The sequence below is a fragment of the Macaca thibetana genome, chromosome 13, assembly GCF_024542745.1.
Source record: "Macaca thibetana thibetana isolate TM-01 chromosome 13, ASM2454274v1, whole genome shotgun sequence".
Classification (NCBI taxonomy): domain Eukaryota; kingdom Metazoa; phylum Chordata; class Mammalia; order Primates; family Cercopithecidae; genus Macaca; species Macaca thibetana.
Genome location: NC_065590.1, coordinates 103,844,436 through 103,856,897, shown reverse-complemented (window position 1 = coordinate 103,856,897; position 12,462 = coordinate 103,844,436). Strand labels below are relative to the sequence as shown.

The following is a 12,462-nucleotide window of genomic DNA, read 5'->3' as shown; positions in this document are numbered from 1 at the left end:
ATGGTGAAACCCCATCTCTACTAAAAATACAAAAATTAGCTGGATATGGTGGTGGGCACCTATAATCCCAGCTATTCAGGAGGCTGAGGCAAGAGAATTGCTTGAATCTGGGAGGTGGAGGTTGCAGTGAGCTGAGATCGCGCCACTGCACTACAGCCTGAGCAACAGAGCGAGACTCCATCAAAAACAAAAACAAAAACCAAAAAAAAGGAAGGAAGGAAGGGAGGGAGGGAGGGAGGGAGGGAGGGAGGGAGACCAGGGGGAGATATTCATAATATATACATCTGACAAAGGGCCTGTATCCAGATGTATATAAAGAGCTCCTACAGCTTAATAATGAAACAACCCTTAGTTTTTTAAAATGTACCTAACACCAAATCAGACACTTCACAAAAGAAAACATATGAATGTTCAACAAGCACTAGAAAAGATGCTCAACATGATTAATAATTGGAAGGCGGCAAAGTGAAACCAAATGAGATTCACCACACACCTTACTAGAATGGTGAAATTTTCATTTAAAAAAGACCAACAGTAGCAAGTATTGGCAAAGATGTACAGTAACTGGATCTCTCACAGATTGTAAAAAAGAGTGTAAAACAGTACACACATTTTGGAAAACACTTTTGTAGTTGAACATTCACTTACCAGATGACCCAATAATTCCACTCTTAGAAGAAGCTGTCACAAAGCTTGGCTTGTTAATAATAAGCCTTGTGGCCGCTTTCTGACTTGGGCGGTGAAACCCAGCCCCAAGTAATTGTGGTTGGGTGACGGGATGTAACTGCCAGAAGTCAGGGGGTAGCGATTATCATAATGACCAACGAGACCAGAGTGCCGGCCAAGGAAGCTCAACTGGCAGAGGGCTGTGGAGACAGTTAATGGAGATGGTATTCCTAGCGGCGAAACAGACAGGCATGCAAGGAGAGTACTGCCTGCCTGACACATGCACACAGGCATGCAAACATACATAGCACACATACATATTAAAAAGAAAACAAGAATGAATGAGCGGAAGGCTGAGGGAAGTCACCCCACTCACAGTCATGATCCCTTCCCCAGCTCCAGATTGGAGCCAGCTTCAGAGCTGGAACTCACTGACTATAAAGATGGTCTGATTCCCCACGAGTTAGGAACCTGCAACCCTAGGGCAGGTGTACACTGCAACAATTACCCCAGTCTGTACCAAAGGGACCCACTGCCATTTCCTGAATGCCATTCCCTGGGCAAAGGGTAATTCCCACACATTTCCAGGTCTGCTGAACACAAAGACACGCACAGAGGCCCAGCAACCCAAAGTGTCCCAGTGTCCTCTGGCCCGAGTGGGGCATGGGGACACCAGATAATAAGTAAAGTCCTAGGCAAAGCCTGGCTTACCGCAGATCCGTTGGGTCTGTGGATGCACCCAGTGGGCAATTCCAGGGTCTGTTAAGGTCAAACAGGATTGACATACTGGGCAGTTTGTGACAAGTCCATATTGGGTCTGTGGCCCGTGGAGTTAATGGGAAGGTCACATAGAAGCCTCTGAAACTGCGCTCCCCATCCCATCAAAGAGTGGCAGAGATCTGTGCTTACTTTAAGGATCAAGGATATGAAGTGGGTGTGGCTTTGCTGAATTCACCACTGGCTTCTGCAGAAAGCCAATGGGCCCTGGAGAATGACTGTGGATGACTCTCAGCTCAACAAAGCAGGAGCCTGCTCAGATCCATCCACAGTGCCAGCCATGGAGTCTTGTTTGTTAGAGCAGATTCCCAGGCCCTTAGGCACATGATGTGTGCACACGGACCACCAAATGCATCCTGTCCTATCCCAATGAAGAAAGAAGATGAGAAAACCATCCGCATTCACGAGCAAAGGAAAACAGTATACACTCTTGCCACAGAGCTGTGCTGGTCTCCCATTTTCTACCATAATATAGTTCAAAGAGGTCTGGGCAGCCCAGAGAACATCACACGGACCCACTGCATTCATGACATCACAGTGACGAGGTAGGAGGAGCATGCAGAAGACCTTGGCAAGGCGGCAGGAGACACAGGCTATGGTGATTCCAGGACCTGTTACTTCTGCTGAGGACACCAGGACCTACCCTCCAGAGCAAAAGCAGAAATGACGCTGCAATGCCTGGCAGGCCTCTTCATTCTAGAGGTGGCACGTTACACACCTAGGAAGGCTGGGCCAGCCCAGATGCTGGGGTAGCACGTAAAGCTGCCAGCTTAGGCCAAGAGGGCACTGCAGCAAGATCAGGCTGGGGAGAGGCAGCCCCGCCTCTGGGGACGCCTAGTAGACCTGCTGGTGTGGAAGCTGTCGGTGGTAGAAAGCATGTTGTCGGTGGTAGAAAGCATGTTGTCGGTGGTAGAAAGCATGTTGTCGGTGGTAGAAAGCATGTTGTCAGTGGTAGAAAGCATGCAGTGTGGACTTTGTGGAGAGCCTGGGTGGAGTCACCATGTGGTCCTGGGGCTCTGGAGCAAGCCATGCCATCTGCAGCACAGAACCACATCTTTGATAAACAGCTGTGACCATGCTTCCAGGTCCTGATAACGGAGCTCCTGACCATGGGGCACCAAGTGCCAGGTGTCACTCATGAGAAGAGCTCAGTCATAGCCACCAGGTCACAGGGTTGGGCAGGGCCAGCAGTGATTTACTACAAAGTAGAGACGGCGCACACAGGACAGAGTCAGGCAGGACCAGAGGGCACCAGAAAGCTGCATGGTGGGTGCCCAAACCATATATGACCTCCCCGCCCCGGACCCTCCCTGCACTCATGCCTGTGGCCATGTGGGAGTCCTGTACTTTTAGCTGAAGAAGGAGAAGAGACCTGAGCTGCTTTATAGATCAATGAGTTCAGGAGAGGGCATAAGCCAGACATGGGCAGGCGCTGTCAGATGGCTACACTCAGGAGAGGGCTGGAAGAGCATGGAGGGAAAGGTGATTGTGAAGAAAGGCAGGGCTCCCAGCACTGCTCTGGCCATCCCCACAGTGGGCAAAAAGTGGCCCATGCTCAAGGGCATGACCAACTGCCTGGTGACTGGTTAGAAGCCTGGAAGGAAAAAGACTGAGAACCTGGAGACTCATGGTGTTGCATGCGGCAAGGTGATGCCTAGGGCCCCTTCCATCCTGAGAACGGGAAGGGGTTCACCCGATACTTATTCCAAGTATGACTTTGCCTTTCTTGGCTGCAAAAACAAAGCCAGCCCTGACCAGAGACCACCCCGCAATGGCCCCACCACCACAAACGCACATAATCAGAGAAGCCACAGAACCGCACTATGCAACAAGCAGGAGTGGACCCAGGATCTCCTATCCACATCACACCACACCACCCGGGTGTGCCGGGTTCATGCAGCAAGAGCATGCAGCACAGTGCGGCCAGCACCTCCCCCAGGAAGCAGCATGGCGCGGCCAGCACCTTCCCCAGGAAGCAGCACCGTGCGGCCAGCACCTTCCCCAGGAAGCAGCACAGTGCTGGACCCAGCTCCTCTGTCAGTTTCCTTGCCCCGATAATAGCACACAGAGGCATGGAACCCAGTATTTCCAGATGGCTCTGTGTCCCAACAAATGATGCTGCAGCAACATGAACTTTCTTATTATTTGACAAATTTAAAAATGCATATATTTATAGTATACAACATAATGTTCTGATATGTGTATACATTGTGGAATGGCTAAGTTAAGCCAATTCATATTTGCATACTTATTTTTTGTTGTGAAGACACTTGAAATCTACTCTCTTAACAATTTTCAAGTATATGATACAATGCTAATAACTTCAGTTACCATGATACATTGCTACTAACTGTAGTCACCAAGACATCCAATAGATCTCTAGAACTCATTTCTCCACCTAACTGAAACTTTGTATCCTTTCACCAACATCTCCCTTTTCCCCATCTGCCCTCCGGCCAGCCTCTGGTCTCACCTTCTACTCTGCTTCTGTGACTTCAGTATTTTTAGATTCTGCATATCAGTGAGATTGCGTGGTGTCTGACTGTGCTGGGCTTATTTCACTGAAGACCTCTAGGTTCATCCATGTTGCTGCAAATGGCAGGATTTCCTTCCTTTTTAGGGCTGAGCAGTGCTCTATTTGTATCATGTTTCTTTATCCGTTCATCCGGCTTATTAGCCTTGATGCATACCCAAGCTGCTTCCATATTGTAATGAATGTCCTAATCATCTTCAGCTTGCCATGCCCCAGAAGAACTGGATAAATAAAGGCTTTCCTGTGTCTGGCAAATAAGGAAGCTCCCAGCACTGCTAGGGAAGTGTCAAAAGCAGGGGCCACAGGAGGCTTCCTTGGGGCAGGACAGATCAAAAAAGGGAATTGCAGTGGGTGAAAGCATCAACGGTGTTAGCCATGTGCGAGGTCATGTGACACACGAAGACAACCTCACCCCGTTCCTTTGCAAAACACTACGGAACCAATGCACTTTTCTTCCCTTTTTTTTTTTTGAGATGGAGTCTCACTCTGTCGCCCAGGCTGGAGCGCAGTGCCGCCATCTCGGCTCACTGCAACCTCCGCCTCCTGGGTTCAAGCGACTCTCCTGCCTCAGCCTCCTGAGTAGCTGGGATTACAGGCGCCACCACCACGCCCAGCTAATTTTTGTATTTTTAGTAGAGACGGGGTTTCTCCATGTTGGTCAGGCTGGTCTCGAACTCCTGACCTCGTGATCCACCCACCTCGGCCTCCCAAAGTGCTGAGATTACAGGCTTGAGCCACCGTACCTGGCCTCAATGCATTTTTCTAAAAATTGGTAAATAAAAGGAAAATAAAATTAATGAAATTTCTAGTGTATGAAAAATGTACTTAGATTTTCCAAAAGATTATAAAATTGCCCTTCTAGAATTTAGTCTGAAAATCTGGTGGGTACAAGATGAGTTCAAAATGCCTTAGTAAAGAATGTGAACACCAGAAATCACCCTGAGGAAGATTAGAGAACATTAGAGGTGTGTGCAGACAGGAGGTGTCTCTGGCATTGCCACCCAAAGAAATGAACAGAGCTGCACACGTTGCTGAATAAGGAGTGTGCTTGGGGTTCAGGAAATACGGTAGGCATTCGTACCTCCAGAAACTCTCCATATCCTCAGAGGCAGATGAAATGGAAGGTAAACAGCACTAAGGAAGAAGCACCCATGGAGACACACTCATCGGCTCTGAAACTCTGAGGATTTCTGTAGCTGTTGGATCCCAAAAGAGTGTTCAACACACATCCAGCAGCCATCAAAGAAACTAAGGAGCTTTTAAGAAGGAAAACCTGATCTTTAGAAGGAAAATGCTGTAATAAGCAGGGAGGCATTTCATCTTTTATCTATGTTTTTCACACACTCCTGAACTGGGGTCCTGAAAATGTAACTTCCTGTGCCGAATTAATATCACAATGAGTAGGAGCCAGCAGAGGGCAGGGCTTAAGGCTGCCACATAAAACCAGGCCTATGGCACAAACCACAGCAGCACTGCCCACAGACACCACGTCTGTGCCGACAGAAGTCAGAGAACCACAGGATACCTGGGCTGGAAGGGAACTCCGATATCATGCTGAATGAACACAGCCCCCTCATTTCACAAATGAGGAAACTGAGGCCCAGTGAAGCCACTGATTTTCCAAGTTCAAACGGCTCATTAGCACTGATGTCCAGAATGAATGGAGCCTCCTGACTCCCATAACAGCCCCCTGCTTTGAAAGAGAAAATTCCAAGTTGTGTCTTTAAAGCCAATTTGATGCCACTACCTACTTTTTACATGTTAACACAAAAGCTAAAGACCCTTAAAGAGATAAAGAGATAATCAGGGCAAAATGAAGGGATGGAGGCATATTCGTGACCGCCTGTGCTGCCTGCTGGAAGGGATTACCAGGCAAAAGGCTTACAGGAATTCAAAGGAGATTAGAGCCTTTGTGAGCATGAATAGTAGCTCCAGTCAGGCCGGCTAAAGGGTGAACAATGCCCTGCCTGGGGGACTTAATCTGATCCCCAGCTGGAGGAGGAGGAGGCTTCCAGGCTGCACAAGCAGTACATTAAGATGGGGCTATTTTTAGAGCCTGCAGCCATCTCTGAGTCTGGTAGGAGCTGAGCAGGAGGGATGAGGACAAACGACAGCCTCACTAGGCGCTCACCTGATGCAGGTATGCCTCGGGGTGCACGACAGGATGCCTGAAAATCTGGGCCTAAAAATATCTTCCTCGATGGCCTTTTAAACGCCTTAGGGATGGCACCATGTACAGATTGCAGCTCCTGAGTGTGCAGGGGCAGAGACTGACTGCAGAAGGCGGCAAGGCTGATGAGCAGGATAAGGATGACATCAGGTCTTTTATCCTCCAGGCATTCGTGAGGGGCACCCGCGCCTCTGACAAGCTCTGCTGGCCAGGAGGCAGCAGGACGTGGTGCCAGCATCACAACAGGCTGCTGCCCCAACAGGAAGAGGGTGTTGAGAAGTGGGGGTGTCAGGGGCTCGCCGGCCGTGAGCTCCAGAGATACAGTGGGCGCAGGCATGAGATGCCAATCAGAGCAGTCTAGACCAGATGGAGCTGCGGCAGAGGCCAAGGGAGAAAAAGACAGGCAGGCTGCTCAGCCCCCAACTCCACATGCCAGAAAGGCTCAGGGCAGAGACAGAAAGCTGGCCTGATGACCACAGTGCAGAGGTGCGGCCTCTCTCAGCTCTTCACCTAAGCCAGCTCACAGGCCTATGGCCCCTCGGTTTAGGGGAACCCAGGTCCCCTTGGGGAAGGACCCATGGCTATTTTATAGGAGAGCTGACCATGGGGAGAGGGAACTACCCCAGACCCTGAATCAATGCCAGTCCTGCTGGACCCAACACATCACAGGGTCTACGGCCCCAAGCAGAGACCTGGAGGTTGTGGCCCAAGTCCACCTCAGAGAACCCAGTGGGGTCAGTGTATCCAACCTGCGGTTATTTCTCCAATCCCCGCATGTGCGTTGGACTAGACGGACCTGGCATTGGCAGGACGACCACACAGCACCCACTCCATGGCTACAGAGCCAGTGATGACAGGAAGGACCAGAGGGACGCCCCGGGACATTCCCTCACCCGTGAAAATAGTCCACCGAAAGCAGCACTGCAGTGTTGGTGGGATGGAGAGTTAGGACCACCATGGAGGTTGGGAAAGATGCCGGGTGCTGCCGTTGCCCACACCCCACCAAACCCAGCTGTTTGGCCTGCGTAGCGGCAGAGGGTTCTCGGAGAATGACAGTGCATGATCGTAAACTTAATCAGGTGGGCAACCCCAACACGGCCATTTCAGATACGCTGCTGTCACAGAGCACGTCTACACAAGAATGCAGGCCCTGGCTTCTGATGCAAAGATTGATCTAGCAATTTGGTCTACACCACCAATGTGAAGGGCCACCGGAAGCCATTCGCTGTCACCTGGCAAGGCCAGCAGTACCTGTTCACGTCCTGCTGCAGACCTACATCAAGACTCAGGCCTGGGGCCAACATGCTGTACCCATCAGGCACATCTGGCCTGCACCCCGTGAGCTAAGAGTGGTTCTGCATTTTTAAAGACATCAAAGGACACAGAGGAGAATATAAGACAGAGACCGAATGGCCTACAAAGCCTAAAATATTTACTCTCTGGCCCTTTAAGGAAGAAATTGGCTGGCTCCATCCACCTGTGCCAGTGACCCACTTGCCGCCTCAGGTGCTGAAGGCGCCCTGCAGACCATGCCCTGTGTAGCACAGACTGTTCGGCTGCTCTCCTTGGAGATGCGCCCTGTTCTCAGCCAAAGGCCCTGGAGGGAGACTGCAGGAGGCAGGGCCTTCCGCGCCACAGTCCTGGAGTGGTTGTGAGTGTGTGCAGCGAAGCGTGGCCCCAACACTGGGCCCTTGGTCCTTCTGTGACCCCGTCACCTCAGTCCAGTGATAGCCTTTCCATGAGCCTCTCAATCCCGCCAAACTGGCCCCCCAAGACTTCCTGCCCACACCAGCTCCGGGAGGCCTGGAGCCCATGCCAGTGTCCTGGTTCCCTCTGAAGGCACCCGTGGGGCCTATCTGTACCCTGCCTACAGCCCAGAGGGTTCCCACACCCTCGGCACAGCATGCTGTCAGCTGTGACCACCTACTCCCCACCTGCAATCCAGAGGACAGCCTCCTGCCAATCCAGCGACTGTGGACCAGCTCCAGCCTGGCCAGAGCAGCCACCTCTGCTGCACGGTGGGCTGAGGTTTGCGCCCCGCCAAGATCTTCCTTCCTGAGTTGCTCTTGCTCTGTCCGGGGTGACCTGAGGGAGTTTCTTAATACCTGACGCCTGTGACTCTTCTACCACACTTAGCGCTTCTTTATACTAAACTTCCCTGTTTCACCTGCTGTTTCCACTTCCTGCCCAGACCAATACAGCCTGACCTCATCCACAAAGACCTCAATCACAGGACAGAAAGCACACTGAGGACAGCATGCGCTTGGGGTCTGTTGACCAGGAAGCATCGGGCACCTCAGATGCCTGAACAACACAGGTGCACACAGGTGGGAAGTAAGCCGGCTCCCCTTGGCTTAGGGAGGTCTCAAGGTCTGGTGATGTGGAGCAGATGGGGGCATCTTCACCACCACGAGGCCGACTTTGGTGGGGCTTTTTGAATCTGTGAGGTAACATATGACATAAAGCCTACCTCTGTCATATGGCGGGCTGTGAAGACCTGCATGGCCACTGGCACCCCATGTCGGGGTGAACAAGCATGCTGTGTGGGGCCTCTGGGGGGCCCATGGGAGAATCACAGGCCAGCCAGTGAGGCGTGGGAGGCAAGCAGTGTCCCTTCTGCATGTAACTTCTCTCCTGTCTGGACACAGCTCCTGGCTTCCCTACCCACTCCATCATGTGGGCATGCTGTACACTGAGCACTGCACACCACAAAACGCGTGTGGTCTGACATCAAGCCCTAAGCGCAGGCAGAAGCAGCAGTCATACTCAATCATCACACTCAATCATCGCACTCAGTCACTGCATGGAAATCTCACTTCTTCCAAACAAAATTGTGTTCAAGCAGGTCCTGAGGCACAGGCAGGTGGCATAACTACGGGTAGCAGCTCCCTCTGCCTTGGCGCCGCTGCATTGCCTCTGTTCTCCTGGGAAGCTCCCCAGCACCGCGAATGAAGAGGAGCACCAGCCCTCAGCTCGGGAGCACCGACCCTTGGCTTGCACACAGCGCGGCCTCATGAGCTGCAGCAATGGGAAGTGCTCCCTGAAGAAGTGTCTCTGACGAAAACTGGTAAAGAGAAATCATACCAGGAGGCAAAATTCTGAGCAGGACACTTGGCTGTCCACATTGTCCAGATGGGCAGAGATATGAGTCTGTATTGATTTAGAGGCAGTAGCCTCCATTTTGCCCTTATAACAAGGACTTGGAAAGCACAGAGCGGGGACGAAACAAGAGGGGATGTCGGGGCTCAGGCTGAGCAGGGTGCAAGCCCATCTGTGCCCACATGGATGCTCGCCGCAGGGTCTCAGCTCCAAAGAGGCTCTCAGAAGACCTGCTCTGCGGATGCCAATGCTCCTGCAGAGGGCCTGGTGTGTGTCGGCGTGTGCCAGTGTGTGCTCTGCGGGGCACCTCCTCCAAGCTCCAGGTTTATTACCTTTTCCTTTTGCGTCTCCATGCGGGGGTGGCAGCTGCTTCCCATGGTAACTAAGATCTGTGTTTCCTCCCTGGATGAAATCCCCGCTTTCTGGAACACAGGCACACTTATTACAGGTTTGGTTCTAGACCACCACGATAACATTAATATGGCAAAAAGAGAGTCACATGAATTTTTTTGGTTTCCCAGTGCATGTAAAAGTTACACTGACACTATAATGCAGTCGAGTAAGTGTCCAAAAACATTATGTCTAAAAAGCTATTGGGAATACCTTGATTTTAAAATACTTTATTACTAAAGAATACTAACAATCACCTGACCCTTCAGAGAGTTGTCATCTTTTTGCTGGTGGAGGGTTTTGCCTCAGTGTTGATGGCAGCTGACTGATCAGGTGGCAGCTACCGAAGGATGGAGTGGCAATGGCAGTTTCTCAGACCAAAATGAAGTTTTCTGCATCTATTGACTCTTCCTTTCATGAAAGATTTCTCCAGCACGTGATGCTATTGGACAGCACTTTATGCACAGTAGAACTTCTTTCAAAATTGGAGTCAGTCCTTTCAAACCCTAACACTGCTTTATCAACCAGGCTTATGTAATATTCTAAATCCTATGTTATCATTTAAACAGTGTTCACGGCATCTTCACCAGGAGTAGATTCCATCTCAAGAAACCACTTGCTTTGCTCATCCTTGAGAAGCACCTCCTCATTCATTCGAGTTTGACGGTGAGATTGTAGCAATTCAGTCCCAACTTCAGGCTCCACTTCTAATTCTAGTTCTCTTGCTATTTCTACCACAACTGCCGTGACTTTCTCCATGGAAGTCTTGAACCCCTCAAAGTCGTCCACAAGGGCCAGAGTCAACTTCCCCCATTAACTTCCTATTAATGTCAGTATTTTGACCACCTCCTGGGAATCACAAATGTTCTTAATGGCATCTAGAATGGTGAATCCTTTCTAGGTTTTCAATTTACTATGCCAAGACCCATCAGAGGAATCACTGTCAGTGGCAACAACAGCCTTAAGACATGTATTTCTTAAATAATAAGACTTAAAAGTTGAAATTACTCCTTGATCCATGGGCTGCAAAATGAATCCTGCGCTAACAGGCATGAAGACAACATTCGGCTCTTGGTACCACCCCTTCAGAGCTCTTGGGTGACGAGGTGCATTGCCAATGGACAGTAATTTCCAAAAGAATCTGTCCCTGAGCAGTAGGTGTCAAGAGGGGGCTTAAAATATTCACTAAACCATGCTATGAACAGATGTGCTGTCATCCAGGCTTTGTTGTTCCATTTATAGAGAATAGGCAGAGTAGATGTAGCATCATTCTTGAGAGGCCTAGGTTTTTTCAGAATGGTAAATGAGCATTGGCTTCAACTTAAAAGTCAACAACTCCATTTAGCCCCTAATGAGAGAGTCAGCCTGTCCATTAAAGCTTTGAAGCCAAGCTTTGACTTCTCTTTTGCTATGAAAGTCCTGGATGGCTTATACTCTTCGAATATAAGGCATTTCACTGACACTGAATATCTGTTGTTTAGTGTTCTGACGTGTTCCCCCTTCATCACTGATCTTAGGCAGATCTTCGGGAGAACTTGCTGCTCCACTTTGCACTCTTATGCTGTGGAGATGCCTTCTTTCCTCCAACCTCAGGAACCAACCTCTGCTAGCTCCCAACTTTTCTTCTGCAGCTTTCTCACTCCTCTTAGCCTTCACGGAATAAAGAGAGTTGGGGTCTTGCTCTGGATTAGGCTTTGGCTTAAAAGAATGTTGTGCATGTTTGGATCGTCTGTCCAGACCACTGAAACTTTCTCCATTATCAGCAGTAAGGCTGTTTGGCTTTCTTATCATTTGTGTGTTCAGTGGAGCAGCACTTTTAATTTCCTTCAAGAACTTTCCCTTTGCATTCACAACTTGGCCAATTGGTGTGCAAGGCCCAGATTTTGGTCTACCTCAGCTTTTGGCTGAGGCTTGGCTTCCTCACTAAGCTTAATCACTTCTAGCTTTTGATTTAAAGTGAGAGATGTTCCTTTCATTGAACACTTAGAGGCCACTATAGGGTTATTAATTGGCCTGACTTCAATATCATCGTTCTCAGGGTATAGAGAGGCCTGAGGAAAAGGAGAGACATGGGAAACTGCCAGTTGATGGAGCACTCAGAACACACACAGATTCACTTCGCCATCTTACATGGGCACGGCTCGTGGAGCCCCCAAACAATTACAATAGGAACATCAAAGACCACTGACCACAGAGCATCACAACAGATACAACAATGATGAAAAAAGGTGAAATATTGTGAGATTACCAAAATGTGCCACAGGGTGGGACGTGCTGTTGAAAGTTGGCACGTGTAATTGAAAAAATGGGGCAATAGACTTGATGGACACAGGGTTGCCACAAACCTTCAGTTTGCAAAAGATACAATGTCTGAGAAGCACAACAAAGCCCAGTGCAATAAGATGAGGTGCGCCTGTATCTAGAGTGGTTTCTTGACCCTGACTGACAAAGTCTCCTAGACTCTACACCACTGGCGACATCATCCACTGACATGAGTAATTCAGAGAACACAGTTTAGACTGTGCTGCTTTTGAGATGTCAGAGCTATCTAGGCGAAAACAGCTACCAGGCAGTGTGATATTGTTATGGGAAGCCCAGGGATGGAAGTAAAGGTTTAGGATTATTTTACCTTACAGTATCTTTGTTCACATTCTCTTTCATGTATCAATAGACTCTAGGACTTTGGATTCTAGCAATACAGCTAATTCTGAAAAAAACAAAAACAAAAAACAAAAAAACCTGGCTCTCTAAAATACTTAGATATATTTTTAAAGGCATAGCTATGCTTTCAGGGAAGTGAAGAATATGACTGAGAGCAAACAGTAAA

At 49.4% G+C, this 12,462-nt stretch overlaps 3 protein-coding genes across 13 annotated transcripts in view; 2 read left to right on the top strand and 1 right to left on the bottom strand.

Annotated features, from left to right (window-relative positions):
• The window catches only part of EIPR1 (EARP complex and GARP complex interacting protein 1), a 579,020-nt gene that overhangs the window by 69,640 nt on the left and 496,918 nt on the right, over positions 1-12,462 (bottom strand). The window contains exon 1 of one of the 5 annotated variants that reach the window (XM_050754048.1): positions 6,108-6,259. The exons of the other annotated variants lie outside the window; for them this stretch is intronic. The gene's annotated coding sequence lies outside the window, so the exon portion shown is untranslated. Of the gene's footprint in view, positions 1-6,107; positions 6,260-12,462 lie in introns of those variants that run through there. 5 annotated transcript variants of the gene reach the window in all.
• The window catches only part of RPS7 (ribosomal protein S7), an 838,959-nt gene that overhangs the window by 514,314 nt on the left and 312,183 nt on the right, over positions 1-12,462 (top strand). The window lies entirely within an intron of this gene.
• LOC126933873 (uncharacterized) lies at positions 10,891-11,543 on the top strand. The gene has a single exon (XM_050754079.1). It carries the CDS (start codon positions 10,932-10,934, stop codon positions 11,541-11,543), a length of 612 nt encoding a protein of 203 aa, XP_050610036.1. The 5' UTR covers positions 10,891-10,931.